Raw genomic sequence first — 24,333 nt, forward strand, 5'->3', positions numbered from 1 at the left:
CCCTTTCCACCATTTATCTGTTTTCTTATTCTTGTGCTAGTCAGAACAAGAATAGCATTATCATGGCAACTCTCATGGCTTTTTTTTGGAGCAAAACAATATTTTTACTCGCATTCTTCTTTCTTTCCGATACGCCGTCATAGCTATATGGCTCCAGATCGTGTTTTTGGAAGAATAGAAAAAGACTATAGGAGATTGGAAGACATATTGACCCTAATGACTACCACAAGATGCTAGAAAATCATGGCTCAGTCAAGAATATCAAGAAGGACTGGAAAATCATGGACTTAAAATCGAGTGCTCAAAAGATGTTAAGATTGACACTGTCATTTAAGAAGGCTCTGCAGCGAGTGATCACTTACAGTAAAACTTTGGGAAAAGTCGTTATGTTTCTGTTACAGTGCAGAACACATATACAGCGTGCCCAGTGGCAGTGTGGTTTCTAAAACCAAGAATTAAAACATGCGGTAGTGTGTTAAACTCCCCTGCTCATCCAGAAGTCAACATGGTGTCAAAAGTAAAAAAGAATGACATTAAGAAACTCATGCATTATTTCGAAGTAACGGGCGAGGCAAAGAACTTGTACACAACAGTTCTAGCAGATGTGTCCCATCAGACTTTTGTGATAAAATTGTAATTTTGTGTTGACACTAATAATTTTCTTCAATTTAATTGTGTTCTAATGAGATTCATATGAAGATAGACTGCATCTATCGACTTTTGCAAAAATTCTTATATTTTTTCAAATCTACATTCATTGTCTCAGAACAAAGAATGCTTCCTGTGAAAATTGTTGTTCTAAAATAAATATTTGTATGTTTAAATTAAAAAAAAGTAATTTCTGTAATATCTTGATTTCGACATCTATCGACTTTTGCAAAAACACTCCTCATTTACTTCGTGTAAAAACAAACAACGAGAAAGCACTGAAAACGTAGTACTTGGTTAGTCATAACCAGACTCTTGATGGTAAACCTCACCCTTGCTGAAACTCTTATGAAACCACTATTAGTGAAGGTAGTGAAGTGCATGGTGGACGAGAAAACTGCAAACTTGATTTCCAGTGTGTCCTTATCAAATAACACTGCATAATCTAATCCAGAATCTATGAAAAGACGTAAAAAATATAATGATTGCCCGTATCAGCCAAACGAAATTTTCGTTACAACTTGCCAAATTCACGGTCTTTGCCGGATTAGCTATGTTAATGATGTTTGTGTGGTATGAATTTTCAGGTTCTTTCATGAAATATTTTGTTCTGCAGCCATTGCCATCCTCTACAAGCGGTACTGAAATGTTTTCTTCTTCATTGAAAACTCGATACCATGAGACAATTGCTTTGATGTGTACACAGATGGCACGAAGTCCATGGTAGGTCCTGTTGCTGGCGCTGTTACACGGATCAAGAAAGTTTTAAAAACTGAACAAGTAGTCACTGTGTACTACACCGACACGCCCGTTATTAAAGCAGGTACTAGACAACGCCGTCAAAATTATCAAATTTGTTAAGGCACAACCTTCGCAGTGTAGGCTACTTAAAATCCTGTGTGAAGATATGGGTAGTATATCCAAGTCATTGTTAGTAATATTACACACAGAAGTGCGATGGTTGCCGCGTGGTAAAACAGTTACCTAATTACATGAAATTCGAAAGGAAGTTTCTTCACTTTTGAATTACCAGAACAGTTTGCTAGCAGAATATTTGAATGTTCAGGAATGGTTGTACAAATTATGTTACTTGGCAGACATTTTTCAAAAATGAATTCAGCACATACATACAAGGTAAACGGAAGGCTATATTCGATGCTGATGACGAAATTGCCGCACTGAAGAAAAGATAGCGTTCTACTTAGAAAGCATCGACAATAAGGATCTTACGTTTATCATTGACTTCAAACTTTATAGAAGAAAATAACATAACAATGAATGTCTCACTCATAGCAATAATGAAAGAACACCTTGACAATTTGCTTCAAAATATGAATTCATACTTTCCAAGGGACACTCAGGAATCGATTCTAAAGAAATATGAGTGGATTGTAGATCCATTTCCAGTGATGTCAAAACCAACAGTCCTCACTGCTTCAGATATGAGGTCCTTATAGACATGGTTTCGAACAGCCACTGTCAGGCATAATTTAAAAGCAATCCATTTCCCGAATTTTGGGCTAAGTTAGGGGAAGATCTTTTGATATTAAGTTCAAAATCTAAATTTCTCTCACTGCCTTTTGATACTGGGTACCTCAGTGAAACGACATTTTCGAGGTACACGGCTACAAAAACAAAATATCGAACTTGTTTGGACACAGAAGACGATATTCGTCCTCAACTGACTTCTATGACACCGCACATCGACAAACTCTGTCGCAAGAAACAGGCACATTCTTCACATTAAATTCGGGTGTACACATAACATTGTAACATTTTTTAAATATCTTAACTACTTGTTAATATCATTTTGTAGATTTAAACAAATTATATATATATATATATATATATATATGTTTACATTTTAGTTTTATCTGTCTACGTTCTATGAAGAATATGGAATGTAGACAGATAAAACTAAAGTGTAAACATTTCTCGGGGCTCCACGAGAAACTTTTGCCTCAAAAATGGCTCCGTGGCTGAAAAATTTTGGGAACCACTGACCTAACCTAATCTCTCAATGATTTGAATTTAAGAAACTAGCTTTTTATCTGTAAGTAAGTGGAACGCTCGGAAGTGAGGTGTATGTGGTGCCCCTCACTGCTGCCTACCACTCCTAACCGATCTCATCTCTGACTGCACTTCACAGCAAATTTCGATCATTATTTTGGGTGTGAGAATTGAGTCAGCACTCACTTCCTTTCCGTTACGATATCTGTGAGTAGTCTAGTACCCAAGAATGTCAATACATTTCTACTTTAATGTGGTAACGTTATAGTAAAAAAATTACAATAATTTTAAAAATAAAACCCATTCAGTAACAGATCACACGGTTTATTATTTTAAAATATTTATTACTCTTCCAGCTAGGAAAACAGACTGGAAATCTAATCAGTATATTCAAATATGAATGGCTTTACAATTATCACGCAGAAAAACTCAACCAAATACTAACATGCGAGAACTGATCAAAATAGTTTGGTTGCTTTCAAATGTAATTGCTATTCTGAAGGAAAAATGAATATGATTGAAATTATCTACTTTGTGTATCAAGTGTAAAAAATGTGCAAATAACATTATTGTCTTCAAACAAAATTTAAAAAAATGTATCCAAATAACCTTAGAAAATAATAGGTTCAAAATGTACCCAAACACTATAACTTGAATAAAAATTAGATCAGTGAAACAAGTGTTAAACACGAATGAGTACAACTTTCAGTCATTTCAGTTGTTATGAACACCATCTAGGATTTTGCAGAGTTATGACGATTGTAGGTTGAGTAGTGACAGTATAACAGGGCTGGGTAAAAAGGGGTAGACATCTTGAAAAAATCTCTCCTCTGCCTTTATCCAAAAAAACTGTTCTGTCCAGATTCGGGTCATATCCATATTGAAAACAATAAAGACAGAAGATCAAACATCTCAACCACCGATCAAGTACAAAGCATATATATTTTTTTTTTTTGTATTTATCAGAAGGAAACAAGGACTAAAATATGAACTGTTTAATAGCAGAGGCAGGGAGAATTCTTAAACACCTTAGCTATTCGACCTGGGTTGTCAACAAATATTCATCACTTTTCACTTGCGGGAAATGGACATTATTACACCACTGGCAAGTGTAACAGAATAAAGACACTTAGAAACAAAAACTTGCTTCCATTCGCAGAATTTTTCTCTAGCTTACGTTGTGGGAAGAAGACAAATACTTCACATTTGTAGAAAATAAAAACCAACTATTATGTATCGTTACATTGAATAAAGAAGCCAGCCATCTATGATGAACTCTGTGGTGCCTCATGTGTTAGTGATCTGGACGCCCATGTGTTATTTCATTTATTTCGAGCAGATGAGACGAGGGAACAGTAATAATATAATATTTTATTATCATCTGTGTAAAAAATATATACATTATCACAAGCGCTTTCTATAAAATTTCGAAACAGGCAGCATTTAAAATTCAAATGGCTGAATTGTGGTCTATCACGCACCTCGTATGTTGAATGTTTCTCTAGTGTTTTTTCTTTAATCAAGTTATTTTACAACACCCTCTCAACTGCTGTATTCATCTAGTATGTGAGTCACATGAAGGTGATAATATTAGCAAGATGAGTGCAGGGTCCAGCTCCGTAATTTTAGTAGCACTTCCTCTTCATGCGTTGAGGGAAAAACCCGGTATAACTCAATGGAGAAAACTTTCCAAACAAGCATTTGACCCCAGGGCAAGAAGTTTCACTATCAGACATGTTAACCGTTACTCCTCCACATCGGTGAACTTCTCCACTCTTATTTCTGAAGAAATATTTCACATGTATCCACTGGCAGATTTTCATAAAAGCTTTCAATTTACAAGAGGCATCAAGAAAACCCTTATGATGCACATCCTGCTTACAGTTTACACAATCCAAGCCATGTGGTTATGTGTTGCATTGTGAAGACCTTTGTTGGCTTGTTAGCTTGAACTTTTGGCTGTAGTTCTGTTTAGTGAAATCAATGTGTATTAGATTAAAATAAAATACTGAATAAGCCCTAATTTAGTAACACTAATAAGCCTCCAACTTAAAATACATGGAGAATGAGAAAGCCATACAACAAGAATTGTCACCTTGTAGGCCACAGGTCGTCATATGTCCATTAAAATATGTGAACATCATTTTTCGCGAAAATTTGTCCCACTCTCCCGAATGAGGTCTTCGGAACATGTTTTTGTTCCCCATATTAAAGTTAGAAAAAAAAAAAAAAAAACTTAAAATACGATCTGTTATTCCATTATAAATATCAGTCTCCATTATTGTTAGTCACAGAGGAATCTGCTACGTTTACAACATATGAAGTGACACTGAATGCATTAAATGTTCTTAAGCCAATTCATAATATGAAGCAATCTGCGACCTACAAACATTAATGAACCTCAATTCACATTATAACTTATTTAAAAAATATTCTCATTTGCAAAGAAGATATGATTTCAAAAACTATTTTGATGCTACGAGGTGGCATAGTGCTTCATATTTCACTTTCAGAAACATGAAATGCTGTAGAAGCGATTTCACTTTTCTTACACCTGCCGAAAACACCATAATTAAAAGATTTTCATCGAAAATTTTAAAGGTATATTGCACTACGCTGATCACTTTTTGCCAATTCGATTTAAATGTAAGCACAAATTAAATGATATCTAATGCTACCTACCTAATGACTAGGGCAAAGGAAAGGGAGCAGTTAAAGCTAGTGATGGTACCGAGTATAGCCGCAGCGGGTGTAATGGGGTGACCTTCCCCAACAACTTGAAGTAAGCAGAGGTAGTCTCTATGCTGCTTATGTCAAATTGTAGGGGAAATTCTGCCCATTCCACCAGCCACAGCTATACTCGGTACCATCACTACTTTTAACTGATCCCTTTTCAAAGGCCTACAAATAACCAATGATGCAGTCAATATTGGCAAGGCTCCCAATGAGAAAATTATGTGCTTAATAGTGTACTTTTGGGTTGAAAGTTCTACATTTTAAAATTCTTTCCGAATACCATGATACATTGTTGTCTTTACACTTTTAGCACAGAGACGGGAGAGACTATGCAACTATATAAGTAATCGTAGATGTATTTCAAGGTTTCAGGCATATCTTACTCTTGTCCTGACTGCCTACAAATTTGGGCAGCAACTGACGATTTTACAATAAACACGATTGCTTCGTGCTATATTGGCATTAATTTTTGCATTATGTTAACTGCAGTATTAAAGAATAAAGACGTATATAGTTTCCAAATACATGTATGTTTTTTCCTATTCTGTAAATATTTATTCTTGAAACTTACAACATTTAGAACTCATTCTACGGACCGAGACAAATTCAGCAAGCAGTTGCCTCGAACCAGCTGTATGACACAATTGGATACAGTCACTGAAGAAAAAAGTTCCCATTTCCTTCATAAGTCATAAGTGAATTCAATAATTTTTCATGTTGTGCTGGTGTACCCCAACTTAATATTCAATCTGGGTAGCTGTCTCCAACACTAAGAACCAATGCATACAAGTCTACATACTCATAAACGTGTGGTTCCTCTTTCCACTTGCAAATATTACAATATAAAAATGGAAATATATTTATCCACATTTTCTTATGACGCGTTATTGCAGTTACAATATACTGAGTGAAGAATGTCCTTCCATTTCTTCCCATCCTTGTGTCACTGTAACATTTCCTTCCTATACCCCCAGCTTCTACACCATTTTGCCATTATGCATCGGGACATCATGAATGAAAACATCACCATTAAAACGGAATACACAGTTGATATTATGACATAAAAAGATTTCTTTCAACAGTAATCAGCATTGCAGTACTGTCTCACTTTGGCCTTGATTAAGTGGCGCAATGCACCTGCATCAGACGTCATGAAAGGAAAACTTTTCAATTCAAACTCAGTACTGTACTCTGTTACATACTGGATTTTGAATATTAAACTGTCACAATGGGAAGGAAAAGGCTAATTATGGTTTCCCGGTCTCTGATCATGTCAAAAACCCTGAGATAACGTATATTTACAAATTGTAGTTGAACTTATTAAACATCCTATGTGGCAGTGTACAACATACACATGAATCACATTTCCGTGCCATTCCTTAGAGACTGACAGGTTCGGTTATATTAAGTTAGGTTAGGTAAGGTTAGTTCAGGCTTTTGATATGACTTATTCTTAGACAATTGCCAATATGTTTAAAGCATAGCAAAAGCATAATCTAACGTTACCTAACTTAATCTTACCTAATATAACCACTCACTGATTCGAACATAAGAGATTTTTCGTAATGTTCAATCAGAGTTGGGTTAGTTTAGATTAGGATTTTCGCATGCCTTGCAAGGAAGGGCACATTCCTTCACAATTGTGATTATATGGAAAGCATAGTAAAACCTTAAACTAACCTAACCTACCCTCTAATTGATTCAATGTTACGAAACTAGCTTTTTATCTGTAAGTAAGTGGAATGCTCGGAAGTGAGGTGTATGTGGTGCCCCTCACTGCTGCCTACCACTCCTAAATAATCTCATCTCTGACTGCACTTCGCAGCAACTTTCGACCATCATTTTGGGCGTGAAATTGTAGTCCACATTCAGTTCTTTTTTCCTTACGATATCTGTGAGCCGTCTAGTCTCCAAGACTGTCAATACATTTGTACTATAATGTGGTAACGCTATAGTAAAGAAATTGTAATAATTTAAAAATCAAACCCACTTAGTAACAGCCCACTACTTTTATTATTTTAAAATCTCTGTTACTCTTCCAGCTAGGAAAACAGACTGGAAAAATAATCAGTGTATTCAAATATGAATAGCTTTGCAAGGATCACGAAGAAAAACTCATCCAAATACTAATATGCGAGAATTGATCAAAATAATTTGGTTGCTTTCAAATGAAATTGCGATTCTGAGGTAAAAATGAATATGATTGAAATTATCTGCCTTGTGTGTGAAGTGGAAAAAATGTGCAAATAACATTATTGTCTTCAAACAAAATTAAGGAAAAAAAATAAAAAAAAGATATTCAAATTACCTTAGAAAATAATAGGATCAAAATGTACCCAGTCTCTATAACTTGAATAAAAATTAGATCAGTAAAACAAGTGTTAAACACGAATGAATACAACTTTCAGTCATTATAGTTGTTATGAACGACATCTAGGATTTTGCAGAGTTATAATGATTGTAGGTAGTGTAGTGACAGCAAAAACCTGTTGCGTCCAGATTGGGATCATATCCTTATCAAAAACAATAAAGACAGAAGATCAAACATCTCGACCATGGATCAAGTACGAAGCATATAATCATGGATAAATATATAATAGGATGCGAAATTGCAGTCAGCACGATCTAGATGCGGTATTCTGAAATAAGGTGATCAGTGCCTGACGTCGTAGGTGGTAAATCATAGAACTACGTGAGAACCAGCGTTCTCCACTTTCCGATACGAAGTAGTCAGAACATTGGCCGATGACCAGCCAACAGCGTTATGAAGGCAAGATGGATGCCAGAAAAATGCAAAAGATTCGAGGAAGATGCTCAGCGCCTGGATGCAAGACTGTTAATACTGTGGGAGGGAAGCATTTTTTCTATTTTCCTCAGGAACCTATGAGGTAAGCTTTAGTATAATTATTGTGTCCTGTATAGCCTAAACCTTACACTCGAAAACAATGTACTTTTTGGTGAAGTAGGTTAGACGAGCTGTGCATTGCTTTCTGCTAATTTATTTAGGATTATAGTAGGAGTATAAATTTAGATGGTTCCGAAATTCAGTCAAACTGTAATGAAATGTGAAATATTGACGAAAAAGAGCAAGAAGGCTGAAAATGAAACCTCGTAAACCTGAATTGTAGCATTAGGCCACATGGCTGCAAACTAAAACCACGTGGTTTTCAGTATAAACATCTCACAGTTATGGAAAATAAAATTATGCCTTCTTTGATATAGTTAGCCATTCCGATTTCATTACTCTTTTCTTTATTTTCAGGTACGTGTAGTCTCATAAGTTTACAAGCTGCAACTGAGCAGGCTGCAGGCTTGGCAGCTATGCCTCAAACAATTCCTGCTCCTATGAGTACTCCAGCTTCAAAGATTACTGCTTCGACGGCATATGCCGGGATGAATAAAGATGCATGCCAACAAGGTAATTATTCCATTTAGTCAAGTTTATGGATTTCAAGGAATGCCTTAGTTCCTCATCAGCTGTTCTTATATTACATGTTTCAAAATACATAATTAATTATGTTTCGTTTTTTTTGTGATTATTACAGGGAACAGTATGATTGGTGAACAGCTGAGGGGCTATCAGCAACCATCGCTCCTATTCAATGTGATTCCCACAGCTGAAGGTAAGCGATACAGTCTTGTGAGCCTAGTAACATGCTAGTAATCATTTAAGTTAATTGCCCCCCGCCATATGTCTGCAGTTTTCATACTTCATTCGTAAAGTAGCGAATAATAACAAATCCTCTTAACTACAGGGCAGGGTGTTTATCTTGTTATATATCGATCGTCCAGTTCAAAAGTGCGACAACTCAAAAATTGCCATTTTTTAGTTATTTATACTACTGAAAGCCCCTTTCGGAGCTCTTTCCGATTCAATATTGAGATAAGTCATATTTACAACCAAAAAGAATAAAAACGAAATAAACTGCTTTAGAAGTAATTATAACTATGGACTTTATTAATCCATTATTACTACATTTCGAAATCTATTAATAATGAACTGGAAGATCGTGATATACTCGTCCTGAATACTGACTCATTTCTAATTGTCGTGGTTATGAACCAGAAATCTGTCCCTTTTTAGGGGATTTATTTGAAACTTTCAACTGAAGATATCTCAAAATTTGTTTTTTTGAGTTGTCGCACTTTTGAACCAGACGATCGATATTGCAGCTGATATCCTGACAAGTCTCCCTGGCACGAAGTACACCATCATTCCCTCTTACTGACTCCTCTTTAATATCCCAACACCTCTGCTGATTATCCCTTTCTGTTAGTGTCAGTTGTCCTCTATGGCCCAGCCTATTAGCAAAAAAATATTTTATATTACATTACATCGAACAATTCAGATTAACACAATCAAATTTGTTGCAGCATTAAACTTTTGGATTGTTACTATTACTTAACATTTATATGAGTTATAATTTACACAGTTAAGAGCAGTTTGAAATGAATGGAGCACAAAGTCTGTTCAATTCTTGCTTCAATTTAATTTATCATTTATTTCCTTAGATACTGACATGAATACATCCATGATGGAACAGTTTCCTTCAGCTTCAGCTACACCTCCTTCCAAACTTGGTAAATATTGATCACATTTTGATGTATTGTCAATTTTGTAGTATGTTATATAGCCTATCCATAGCTTGCATGCCTTTTGTTAGGCCTACTTTAACTTAACAAGGCTAAAGGTGTTGTCACATTTCATTTTTTATTTAAAATAGTTCCCAGCAATTAGATTAATCTGAAGTTAATTTCGTAATCTTTAGGTCCTGGTGTTGCAAAACGAAAACTTTTCTCCAGTCCTCACTTCTCATCTTCACCCAGGAGCAACAAACTAAAAATGGCAGCTCTGAAAGCAAAGGTGAAGAGACTGGAGAAAAAATTGCAACAAGTCGAAGAAGACAGAATTTGGGATCAAGTTGGAAGGAGAAGGGAGCCAATGGCCACATCATCTCAACTGCCAACAATTGTTCAAAAGATATACGAGGCACAGGTGCAGATTGGAAAAATTCATAAACATGGATATAGATGGAGTGACGTCATGAAAGATTTTTCTTTGTCATTATTTTATCACAGTCCTAAAGGGTATAATTTTATGGAAAAACTTTTCCTATTGCCCAGTATCAAGACACTTCAAAGTTATCAGAACAAAATAGACATTCAGCCAGGTCTGATGCAGCCTGTTTTGACAACTCTTAAGCCACTTGCTGCAGGGCCTCTGTCTGACAGATCAGAGAATGTATGTTCACTGATCATTGATGAAATTGCCATATGTCAGCAGTTGCATTATGACTCTAAATCTGATATGATTAAGGGTTTTGCTGACGATGGAATAGCAAGATATCCCATGAAAATAGGTAACCATTGTTTGATGGCAATGGTTAAAGGGATTAAGAAGGGATGGAAACAGGTAATAGGTTATTGGATATCTGATGGTCCTATATCTGCTACATCTCTCTTGAACATTGTCAATTTGTGTGTTTGTGAACTTCACAAAATCGGGTTCCATATTAAGGTTTTAATATGTGATCAAGGTACAAATAATCAAAGTTTGGCATCTAAATTGGGGGTTTCAGCAGTAAGACCGTATTTTGAAGTCAATGGGAATAAAATTCATTTCATGTATGATCCACCACACCTTTTGAAGTCAATTAGGAACAACTTATTGCGATATGATTTGCATTACATGGAAAAACCATAGACTTACTAAATAACCGCTAGACCGCTCACTGGCACTAGTGTTATGCTCCCAAATTGAACAGCCGACGGGCGGCCATTTGCTTGGTTGAGATGAATAAGTACAGGTTTAGTTCGTCTGCTATTTTTAATTGCAATAATGCACACAGATGTAAAGATAAAGAAGGAAGGAATGTTACATTTCACTGATTAGTTAATCTTTAATTTCTACAATATTTTAGGCCCGTATTATGTTACAGAAGACAAACTATTGTACTTATATGGCTGTTTGTGCTTCAGATTTCCTCTGAGTAAAGATTCCCTTAACCGAAAATGGATAGGTGCAATCTACAGAGAGAATTTCTACCCTACAATGAATCATTCAGTGTTTCAACTCATTTCGAAGATAGTTGTTACCTCTCAAATTACGTTATTACCGTATACATTGTTATTGTCCTTCATCCACTCCATATCCTTCCCTTTCTTCAAACAGCTGTTGTTTCAGTGCATACATGAATAATAAAATTATTCGCCGAATTCGAAGATACAGAATTAATAATAATAATAATAATAATAATAATAATAATAATAATAATAATAACAATAATCCGTGGCGCTACAGTCTGTGAAGGCCCCAGACCGACCAGCCGGCTGCTGGCCATACGCCCACATGCCGAAGCAGAGGTGGACGATCATCCAACCAGAATAGAGGTATCGTGTGGTTAGCACGATGATCCCCCCCCAGCCTTTACAGCTGCTTTCGCAACCGGATTTTGCTACCTATCCTAGCTCCCCAAGTGCATCACGATTCTGGATGGGCACTGGTCCCATACATTGGCCGAAATTTCATGACAAAATTTCTTCCCCATGAGGACTCGAACCAGCGCGCATTCCGTAATGCGAGTCCTAAGCAGTATGCTTTAGACCACCACGCCACGGCGCGGGACGGTAGAAATAGATCCTGTTTAAAAAATATATATATAAACAAATTTCAGAGCCTAAAAGCTGAAACATATTCATTAATACTGCATGTACTAACCACTCATTAAGTAATGGCATAACACATTTCTAATTCATCTCCCAGAACAAGTATTAGGCCACATAGCCTGTTAGAGAAAGGAATTTTCACACCATCGTTCCTTTGGACAACTCAACAGAAACTGTATAAACTACAAAAAGTTAATTTTTTTATATCCCTGATTGAAAGTAACTCTTGTCTTAGTTACGGATTAATGAAACAGTTTTTTATACTACTTGCTACTTGCTACTTGCTACTTGCTACTTGCTACTACTACTACTACTACTACTACTACTACTACTACTACTACTAATAATAATAATAATAATAATAATAATAAATAATGCTTTTTGATTTTATACAACAGTTTAACCTACAGATTAAATTAAAAAGTAGACATTATTACCTTGGTTATGAATATTCACATTCGGAGTTCCTATGAAAATGATGCAAATCTGACAGCCTGGTTGAATCCCAATAAAGCGGATCGAGATTGATAAAAATCCCAATTTGAGGGATAATAGCCTAGAACGCAATTTAAACAAGTTAGTCTGCATTTCCTATTATCCGATATTTTTATTTATATATTGACTCAGATGGTTACATTGTAAACATAGAGGTAACCCGCGGAAATTTAGTAAGTCTGTGAGGTAACCCAGCTGATTGCCATAAGGTAACTCTACTCGCAAGATAATAGTTCCCCTAGTTCTACCACATTGTTGATTAATCCGTTTCGGTACCCAGTTGCTGTTCTCGCAAGTAATCAACATTGTGTATTTTAGGTGCGTTGAGTCCCAAAAAAAAAAAGTTTTGATATTGTATTTTACACTAATAACAGATACATACAATTGCTGCGTTTTGTAGTGCAGTGAACTATGTTTAAACATGGACTCATCGTCGATGTACTGTTGCAGTACTGGTTCCGAAAAAGAAAAGTTGCAAAGTTAATTTAGTAGCGAATGGTTAAAACATATTCATGGTTAATAAAAGAAAAAAACGATTAGCACGTAGTATTCACTGTAGCCTACTGTGTGTCTTTCGTATTTTAGTATTTCTCAGGAAGGCGAATATTACATTAAAAGCACGCGAATATTACTTTGCAGAAAACAACTATAAATCTCTTTGATAAAGTGATGATAAATATAATGTCTTAAGTTAGCTTCTGATATCCCGATTTCCCTCACAGAAAACCTAGCTTCTCTGCTGACAGGAGACACACGTTATTAAAGATATATCGCAAAGTAAGTATTGTTCCTTTAAACAAAAACATTTAGCTTTCGGATACGCAATACAACACGTATTCAAATAGCGGTTTCGAAATCCCGTGCGTTTTCTAACAAACAAATGGCGGCTTTCGGCTGCTTCAATTTGGGAACATATTTCTCAGTTCTCGGCTACAGCGTGGTAGGGGCTCGGGAAAACCCTGTATCTTGGTCACATATTAGAACTATCTATGATATGCATGATGATGTGTTAAAACTTAAGTTAGTTCCTAAACTGACAAAGGACCATGTTTTCCCTAAAATGTTTTCTCGTATGAAGGTTAAGCTGGCAACACAGGTGTTTTCCTATTTTGTACATACTGCAATTCATGCATATGTTGGAATGGGAAAGCTACCTATCAGTGCTCTGCATACTGCCGACTTCATTGAGATGATGGACAAGCTATTGGACACTTTCAACAACACGAAACTGAAAACAGATAAATTTAAATATAGATTTGCCATAACTCCTGACTCCGTTCACGTAGAATTTTTGAAAAAAAAAAAAAAAAAAAAAAAAAAACTTTGAATGACATTCAGTCCTTGGAATTCGTGGGTTGCGAGCGTCAGCCAGCTTGTCTTGAAGGTTGGAGAATTAGTATTCAGAGCTTGCTGAATTTGTTCGATGAGCTTAGTTCTGAGTATAACATTCCTAAATTAAGGACTCGATTTCTGAGTCAGGATGCATTGGAGAATACATTTGCTACCATAAGACAACAGCACGGGTGCACTATAAATCCATCTGTCCAACAACTTGAAAGTGGTCTTCGACACATACTCATTACATCTCTTTCCAAGTTATCACACAGAAGTAACTGCGAAAAAGATGTTGAGTATGTTTTGACGAAACTGAATAGTATTTCTGTTAGTGACAAGGCTGTTCAGGAGTCGTCATCTGTTACAGATGTAAACTGTATCAGTGATTGTACTCCTGATACTATAGTCGAAATGGATGTGGAGTGTGATACTGGAAGTATCGAGGACGATAATGCTGTTTACTACATTGCAGGGTACATTTGCTCAAGGTTCCTCAAAAAACATAAATGCAGTCACTGTAAAAATACTCTCACTCTGGGAGAAAGCCAGAGAGAACTGAGTGAAAGCCATCAAATATTTACTTACTTCAAGGCATTTGATGACGATTTTGGAAGTCTTTCATTGCCCAGAAACGAAGTTTTCACTCAGTTCCGAGAATGGGAGAATTCATTCTGCAGACATTTCAAAGCAAACTGTCATTGTAAAAAATTGAGGACTGTGATGAAAAAATATGTGTTGAATGATTGTAATTTTTCTCTTTGTAGTCAGGACCAATTCAGTAATTTGTTTAATATGTATATAGTATCTAGGATTAATTGGTCGACTCGGTTTTTGAACCAGTCACATTGTTTTGGTCCTGACTTCAAGAGAAAACTAAGGATATTAAATAATTGTTGAGTCTCTTCTGAGAAGAAAGTAGGTACAGTGTTGATAGCATCACATGTACACTGGCGTTCAAAGACATCCGGCCTATGATTACATGACCATGTAAGCAAACTTTCCAATCACGGAATAAGTCAGAACCAAAGACATTAAAAATTGACAAAAATTGGAAGAATTCCACTAGTTCTCAATAAGTGGTACCATTATTTGAGCAGTTAAAAACGTGTCAGGAAAAATTACTATGTAGATTGAGCATAAATTATTCTCGTAATTGACAATATCAGTGGTTTCCCGCTAAATTCAGTGTTGCTTCACAATCAGCAGTGTGGGATGAAAAATTGAATTCTATAATGCGGGTATATTTATGTGTGATTGGCAACACTGACTATTATCATCACCATGTATTCATACAAGTAATAACTAAATAAGCCATACTTACGCCAAAAAAAAATATCGATTAGTAGAGCCAGATATTTTGACCGTCAGTGTACAGTAGTGGCAAGAAAACCCGGACCGACAGACTAATCAAAGTCCCCAAAATTAGCCACTGCACATGCCACACCCGCATTCACAAGATAGCGAGTAATCTATTGAAATTGTTGTAGTCGCAACTGCTGACATAGCCCATTTTGAAAGCCATTAGAAAATAAGATGGTAAAATTCATGTTCTGGGAATAATAAGTTAATTAAGTAGTATAATATCGCTGCAATCAGAAAGTATTGGGAATAAATTTGAATAAGGAACAAAAAAAAAGGTTCCTTTCCAGGCAGGATTCGAACCACGAAAGTCTTAGTTACCAGTCTATTGTGTTCTGGAGTGAACAAGGCTCTGAAATCAGCTACAAGGGTCGGTCCGTTTTTTTTTGCCACTGCTGTACATCATTGTGCATCTATCTTCTTGGATTGCAGCTACCTAGAGTAGTGTGGCCCACCCATCTCTCATCTGCATACTGTGAACTCGGCAGTGTCTTTAAAGTAGTGTAAATAGCTCATATTGTGTGTAACAAAAAGGTATAATATCATATTGGTGGAAAGTTCATAGCTCTTTTTTTTTTAATTTTTATTTATTTATTTATTTTTTTTCCCCCAGAAAAAAACGTTTTTAGCAAATGTTAAATATATTGTGTAATTGTAGGGAGCAAAGTTACAGTATGTGGTACATGTGTGTGTATGTAAGAGAGATATTTGACTTTGGAAGTTGGGGGTTAACATACCTTCAGTTCACCTAGTAAACTTTTTTGCCCAACATAATGCAAGTAAGTGATGCAGCTCATGTATTTCACTCTGACCCTCAGTACATACAACATTTTGGTATATGTTACCTTTATGTGTATGCCAAACAACAATGTCTAAGAACCTTAGATGTGATCCTAGAAAAGTGTTCTAAAATGTGTTGCAAAACAGTAGATAGTAATATGACAGTTTCAATTATCAAACATTTTTTTGTAGTATCTGAAATCTGATTAATGTAATATGTATCTAGTCAGTGATGCATGCAACGGAGGGGGGAAAGGAATTGGCCACTCTTACTCATTACCTCCTGCTCTGATCGCCCTATGAGTGTCACTTGTAGGGTCCAAACCTGTTTTTGGACAGTTGACTAACAATAGTTGATGGGTCCAGGCAGACAAGGGGACAAACCATAAATTTCGATATGTAGGATATCTCATTGGAATGTGAAGAAATACGTTCTGACTAAACTATATGAAAACACATTATTCAAATGGTATCATTTACATCTGTAAACGAGCACAGAGCATTCCAAAATATAAATATATAGATGTGGCTTTTTCTCTTATCCGACTGGGCCCCATTTCTCCCCTCCCTTGTGTCACTGTAACATTTCCTTCCTATACCCCCAGCTCCTACACCATTTTGCCATTATGCATCGGGACATTATGAATGAAAACATCACCATTAAAACGGAATACACAGTTTATATCATGGCATAAAAAGATTTCAGTCAACAGTAATCAGCATTACCAGTACTGTCTCATTTTGGCCTTGATTAAGTGGCGCAACACATTTGCATCAGACGTCATGAAGGGAAAACTTTTCAATTCAAACTCAGTACTGTACTCTGTTACATACTGGATTTTGAATTCTAAACTGTCACAATGGGAAGGAAAAGGCTAATTGTGATTTCCCGGTCTCTGATCATGTCAAATATCCTGAGATAAAAGACATTTACAAATCGTCATTGAACTTATTAAACATCCTATGCGGCAGTGTACAACATACAGATGAATCACATTTCTGTGCCATTCCTTAGAGATTCACAGGTTCGGTTACGTTAGGTTAGGTTAGGTAAGGTTAGTTCAGGCTTTTGATATACCTTGGAAGAATGCAATGCATAGCAAAAGAATAATCTAATCTAACCTAACTTAACCTTACCTAATATAACCATTCACTGATTCGAACATAAGAGATATTTGGGTAAGGTTAGATTAGGATTTTGGCATGCCTTGCAAGAAAAGGCACATTCCTTGACAATTGTGATTATATGGGAGGCATAGTGGAACCCTAAACTGTCTTATCCTAGTCCACACCTGTGAAGTAACAGTCAGCGCGTCTGGCCGCGAAAACAGGTTTCCCGTGTGCGAATCCCAGTCGGGCAAGTTACCTGGTTGAGGTTTTTCTGGGGTTTTCCCTCAACCCAATAAGAGCAAATGCTGGGTAACTTTCGGTGTTGGACCCCAGACTCACTTCACCGGCATTATCACATTCATATCATTCAGATGCTAAATAACCTCAGATGCTGATACAGCGTCGTAAAATAACCCAATAAAAGAAATAAAAAAAATAAAAATATCTTATCCTAACTTAACCTCTCATTGATTTGATGTTACGAAACTAGCTTTTTATCTGTAAGTAAGTGGAACGCTCGGAAGTGAGGTGTGTGTGGTGCCCCTCACTGCTGCCTACCACTCCTAACCGTCTCATCTCTGACTGCACTTCACAGCAACTTTCGACCATTATTTCGTGTGTGAAATTTAAGTCCACATTCAGTTCTATTTCCTTACGATATCTGTGATTCGTCTAGTATCCAAGAATGTCAATAGATTTGTACTTTAATGTGGTAACGCTATAGTAAAGAAATTGTAATAATTTAAAAATGAAACCCCCTTAGTAACAGCTCACTCCGTTTTATTATTTTAAAATCTTTATTACTCTTCCAGCTAGGAAAACAGACTGGAAATATAATCAATGTATTCAAATATGAATAGCTTTGCATGGATCACGAAGAAAAACTCATCCAAATACTAATATGCGAGAATTGATCAAAATAGTTTGGTTGCTTTCAAATGAAATTGCGATTCTGAGGGAAAAATGAATATGATTGAAATTATCTACTTTGTGTGTCAAGTGTAAAATATGTGCAAACAACATTATTGTCTTGAAACAAAATAAAAAAAAAAGTATTCAAATTACCTTAAAAAGTAATGGATTCAAAATGAACTCAGTCAGTATAACTTGAATAAAAATTAGATCAGTAAAACAAATGTTAAACACGAATAAGTACAACATTCAGTCATTTCATTGTTATGAACGCCATGTAGGATTTTGCAGAGTTATGATTGTAGGTAGAGTAGCAACAGTATCATAACAGTGCTGGGTAGAAAGGGGGAGACACCTTGAAAAATCCTCTGCTCTCTCTTTATCCACCCTTTTCCGTCAAGATTGGAGTCATATCGTTATCGAAAATAATAAAAGCAAAAGATCAAATATCTCGACCACGGATCAAGTACAAAGCATATAATAATCACTTGTTTGTTTTGATTTTTTATCAGAAGGAATTATAGGGATCACATGAGTTGCTAAACAGCACGCCAAGAGAGGCAGGGAGAATTCTTAAGCACATTGGCTAATCGACCTGGGTTCTCAACAAGTATTCATCACTTTTCACTTGCGGGAAATGGACATAATTACACCACTGGCAAGTGTAAGAGAACAAAGAGACTCAGAAACACAGACTTGTTTCCATTCACAGAATTATTCTCTAGCTTACGTTGTGGGAAGAAGACAAATACTTCACATTTGTAGTAAATAAAAACCAACTATTCTGTAGTGGTACATCGAATAAAGAAGACACAGCCATCTATGATGAACTCTGTGGTGCCTCATGTGTTAGACTAGATGGCATTTCGGAAGGCGGTTAGCTTCTATAAGCGGCGTAGCATTTCTGGTATGTGACATCCCAAGCTTGTACAGTAGAACCAGTCAGAATCAGTCTATAACAAGCACTTCCCAGGTTCGTTTGTTAACGTGCGAGTGTTTCAATACATTGAACAAGAAAAATTATCATTTACTGTGTGTATGTAAGGTAAATAAATGGAAGAAGAAACTGTAAAAAGACAAGTATTACACAAGCAGGCGCGGAAAATAGTGTTTAAGTTGTATAATTATTTTAAAAACGTTAACGAGCAGAATGCTGCCGGCCATCTTGATGCTGGCAGCAACGTTTCCAACATTCAAGAAACGACTGCAGAAGCATGTGGTGTGGGATTGAGAATCATGTAAAGAATATTATTAGTGAAGGAAAGAGTGTTTGTTTGGTTTCATGCTTACAGTAATCAACAGCTGAGGTCATTATTGTCTTTTGATAATTTAAATTCTCTCCTGCACTATTTGTATTGCACGTGCACTTGAAGTACGATGTGGCAATGTTGTACGCTGCCTTGCTCTCTCTATCTGCCTCTCTCGACGCAAACGCTAGCAGACAACTGCCTTCCGAATTGCCATCGACTCTAGTGATCTGGAGGCCCATGTGTTATTTCACTTATTTCGAGGCAGATTAGACGAGGGAACGGTAATAATATAACATTTTATTATCATCTGTGTAAAAAATATATGCCGTATCAGAAGAGCTTTCTATAAAATTTCGAAACAAGCAGCATTTAAAATTCAAATGGCTGAGTTGTGCTCTATCACGCACCTTGTATGTCGAAAGTTTCTCCAGTGTTTTTTCTTTAATCAAGTTATTTTACGACGCCCTCTCAACTGCTGTATTCATCTAGCATAAGAGTGACATGAAAGTGATAATGTTAGCAAGATGAGTGCAGGGTCCAGCTCCGAAATTTAAGCAGCACTTCCTCATTATATTTTGAGGGAAAATCCCGGTATAACTCAATGAGGAAAACTGTCCAAACAAGGATCTGAACCCAGGCCAAGATGTTTCACTATCAGACATGTTAACCGTTACTCCACATCGGTGAGCTTCTCAACTGCTACTTCTGAAGAAATATTTCACATGTACAGTAGCGTCCAAATTAATCCGAACACGACATATTTTTACATTTTCTGTCATTTTTGGCCTCACAGCTGCTCATATCACTTTAATTGGCATCTGTAGTACGTGTAATTCAATTGTTGAAGGTCTGTCGTTATTATTTTTTTTTATAATATGTGACATTTTGCTTGTCGTTTTGTACTTATAAGCATTTCAGTTGAGTTGAAGACTTAATTCTGCAATCCTGTGTACATTCTGTCGTCTTCACAAATGGATACAACTCCACGAAAACGGTCTAAAATTATAACATTAGCAGAGCATTCTTCTATGACACAGAGGCAAATTGCTGCAGAATGCCACACTGGTTTGGCTACTGTTAATTCGATCATAAAACGATACAGGGAGACTGGATCCATCACACCCCAGAAAAAAGGAAACTGTGGCAGGAAAAGGAAGGCTTCACCTGCAGATGATCGTTTAATTGTCAGGAAAAGTAAATTAAATCCTACACTAACTGCTGTCGACTTAACCCGCGAGTTAATGGCTACCACTGGGGCGAATATTCACGTCACAACAGTGCGGTGTAGGCTTTTGAAAGCTGGATGAAGGGTTCGTAAGCCTATTAAGAAGCAACTGCTAACCCCTGTTATGTGCAAAAATGCTTAATGTGGGCAAAATTACATCAACAATGGACAGTGCATGACTGGAAGAATGTACTTTTTTCCGATGAGCCTCATTTCGAGGTGCACTGCCACAGTGTTTCTTACGTACAGAAAGGATCCGAAAAAGTAACAGCAGCTCATCTCCAACAAGCACCCAAATACCCCCCTAAAGTAATGTTTTGGGGTTTTTTACACATGAAGGGTCTAGAGCATTAATACCTATCAAGGGAATGATGAATTCTGACAAATATATTCACTTATTGGAAACCAGAATCGTACCCCAGCTGCAAAAATCATTTCCGGATGGCAGAGGTGTGTTCCAACAAGACCTGGCACCATGCCATACGTCTCGAAAAACTACAGAATTCTTCAAAAAGAAGAATATTCAGGTACTCCCCTGGTCAGACAACTCACCCGACATCAAGCGTATTGAGAACTTGTGGTCAATTTGGAAAAGAATGCAAAAAATGGATTGTTCTACAAAGGAGAAGATGATTTCTGCCCTCATTGGTGTATGGTTTCGCGATGAAGAAATGAAGAATATTTGTGGGAAATTAGTGGAATCCATGCCAAATCGTCTCAGAGCTGTTATTAGGAACAAGCGAGGCCACATAGATTACTGAGGTATGTCTTACATCCTTTATTATCCCGTTTGAGTGTTTTTGCATAAGTAATTACGTTGTTCGGATTAGTTTGCACGCTACTGTATTCCACTGGCAGATTTTCAAAAAAGCTTCCAATTTACAAGAGGCATCAACAAAATCCTTATGATGCATATCCTGCTTACAGTTCACACAAACCAAGCCATGTGGTTATGTATTTCATTGTGAAGCAATTTGTTGGCTTGTTAGCTTGAATTTTTGACTGTAGTTCTGTTTGATGATATCAGAGTGTATTAGATTAAAATAAAACACTGAATAAGCCCTGATTTAGTAATACTAATAAGTTTCCATCTGAAAATATATGGAGAATGAGAAAGCCATCAACTTGTATTGTCAGAGTGTAGGCCACACGTCGTCATATGTCCATTAAAATATGTGAACATAGCCTTTCGCGAAAATTTGTCCCACTCTCCCGAAAGAGGTCATCGGAAAATGTTTTTGTTCCCCATATTAAAGTTAGAAAATGAAAAACAAAACTTGAAATACGAACTGTTATTCCATTATAAATATCATTCTGCATCATTGCTAGTCACATAAGAATATCCTACGTTACAACATATGAAGTGACACTGAATGCATAAAATGTTCTTAAGCCGATTCATAATATGATGAAATCTGCGACCTACAAACATTAATGAACCTCAATACTTTGATCAGATTATAATTTATTTAAAAAATATTCTCAATTGCATAGAAGATATGATGTCAAAGAAATATGTCGATGCTACGAGGTGGCACAGTGCTTCAATTTTTCACTTTCATAAACATGAAATGCTGTAGAAGCGATTTCAATTTTCCTACACATGCCGAAAATACTACTTAAAAGAAGTTCATCGAAAATTTTAAAGTTATATTGTACTACGCTGATAACTCTCTGCAAATTCGATTTAAATGTCAGCACAACTTAAATGATATATAATGCTACCTACCTAATGACTAGGGCTATGAAAAGGGAGCAGTTAAAGCTAGTAACGGTACCGAGTATAGCTGCAGAAGGTGGAATGGGGTGACCTTCCCCAACAACTTGACGTAAGCAGCAGTATGCTTTTTTTTTAAGTCGGTTATTTTACGACGTTTTATCAACAGCTTAGGTTATTTAGCGTCTGAATGAGATGAAGGTGATAATGCTGGTGAAATGAGTCCGGAATCCAGCACCGAAAATTACCCAGCATTTGCTCATATTGGGTTGAGGAAAACCCCGGAAAAAAACCTCAACCAGGTAACTTGCCCCGATCGGGAATCGCACCCAGGCCACCTGGTTTTGCGGCCAGACGCGCTGACCATTACTTCACAGGTGTGGACGACCCTATGCTGCTTATGCCAAGTTGTAGGGGAAATTCACCTCATTCCACTAGTCGCAACTATACTCGGTACAATCACTATCTTTAACTGCTCTCTTTTCAAAGCCCTACTAATAACCAATGATGCATTCAATATTGACAAGACTCCAATGAAAAATTTATGTGCTTAATAGTGTACTTTTGGGTTAAAAGTTCTACATTTTTAAACTCTTTTTGAATACCATGTTACATTGTCATCTTTACGATTTTAGCATAGAGAGGGGAGAGACTATGTGACTATATAAGTAAACGTAGATGTGTTTCAAGGTTTCAGGCATATCTTACTCTTGTCCGGACTGCCTACAAATTTGGGCAGCAAACGACAATATAACAATAAACACAATTGCTTTGGGCTATATTGGCATTAATTTTTGTATTATGTCAACAGCAATATTAAAGAATAAAGACATATATAGTTTCCAAATATATGTATGTTTTTCTTATTCTGAAAATATTTATTCTTGAAGCTTACAACTTTTAAAACTCATTCTACGAACCGAGACAAATTCAGCAAGCAGTTACAGAGAACCAGCTGTATGACACAAATGGATACAGTCATTGAAGAAAAAAGTTCCCATTTCCTTCATAAGTCACAAGTGAATTCAATAATTTTTCATGTTCTGCTGGTGTACCCGAACTTAATATTCAATCTGGGTAGGTGTCCCTAACACTAGAACTATTGGATACATGCCTACACACTCATAAACATGTGGTTCCACTTTCCACTTGCAAATATTACAACATAAAAATGGAAAAATATTTACCCACATTATCTTAAAACGCGTTATTGCAGTTACAATATACAGAGTGAAGAATGTCCTCCCATTTCTCCACTCCCTTGTGTCACTGTAGCATTTCCTTCCAATTCCCCCAGCTTCTACAGCCTTTTGCCATTATGCATCGGGACATTATGAATGAAAACATCACCATTACAACGGAATACAGTTTATATTATGACATAAAAAGATTTCTTTCAACAGTAATCAGCATTGAGGTACTGTCTAACTTTGGCCTTGATTAAGTGGCGCAATGCACCTGCATCAGACGTCATGAAGGGAAAACTTTTCAATTCAAACTCAGTACTCTGTTACATACTGGATTTTGAATATTAAACTGTCACAATGGGAAGGAAAAGGATAATTGGGGTTTCCCGGTCTCTGTTCAGGTCAAAAAAACCTGAGATAACTGATATTTAAAATCGTCGTTGAACTCATTAAACATCCTATGCGGCAGGGTACAACTTACACATGAATCACATTTCCGCGTCATTCCTTAGAGATTCACAGGTTCAGTTACGTTAGGTTAGGTTAGATAAGTTTTGATCAGGCTTTTGATATGCCTTGGAAGAAGGGACATATTCTTAGACAATTGCCAATATATGCAAAGCATAGCAAAAGCAAAATCTAACCTAACCTAACTTAACCTTACCTAATATAGCCACTCACTGATTCGAACATAAGAGGTTTTTGTAATGTTCAATCTGTGTTGGGTTAGGTTAGGTTTTTTTGCATGCCTTGCAAGGAAGGCAAATTCTTTGACAATTGTGATTATATGGAAGGCATAGTAAAACCTTAAACTAAACTAACCTAACCTGACGTCTCATTGATTCGATGTTACGAAACTAGCTTTTTAACTGTACTTGGAACACTCGGAAGTGAGGTGTATGT

The 24,333-nt window shown here is 36.4% G+C and overlaps 1 protein-coding gene across 1 annotated transcript in view; it reads left to right on the forward strand.

Moving 5' to 3' along the window:
- The window catches only part of LOC138707745 (uncharacterized), a 559,377-nt gene that overhangs the window by 1,143 nt on the left and 533,901 nt on the right, over window positions 1-24,333 (forward strand). Inside the window, exons 2-4 of the mRNA XM_069837610.1 lie at window positions 1,355-1,471; window positions 8,657-8,812; window positions 8,940-9,017. Coding sequence (XP_069693711.1) covers window positions 1,355-1,471; window positions 8,657-8,812; window positions 8,940-9,017 — 351 coding nt within the window. The remainder of the gene's footprint in view (window positions 1-1,354; window positions 1,472-8,656; window positions 8,813-8,939; window positions 9,018-24,333) is intronic.

Source organism: Periplaneta americana, chromosome 10, assembly GCF_040183065.1.
Source record: "Periplaneta americana isolate PAMFEO1 chromosome 10, P.americana_PAMFEO1_priV1, whole genome shotgun sequence".
NCBI classification, from domain to species: Eukaryota; Metazoa; Arthropoda; class Insecta; order Blattodea; family Blattidae; genus Periplaneta; species Periplaneta americana.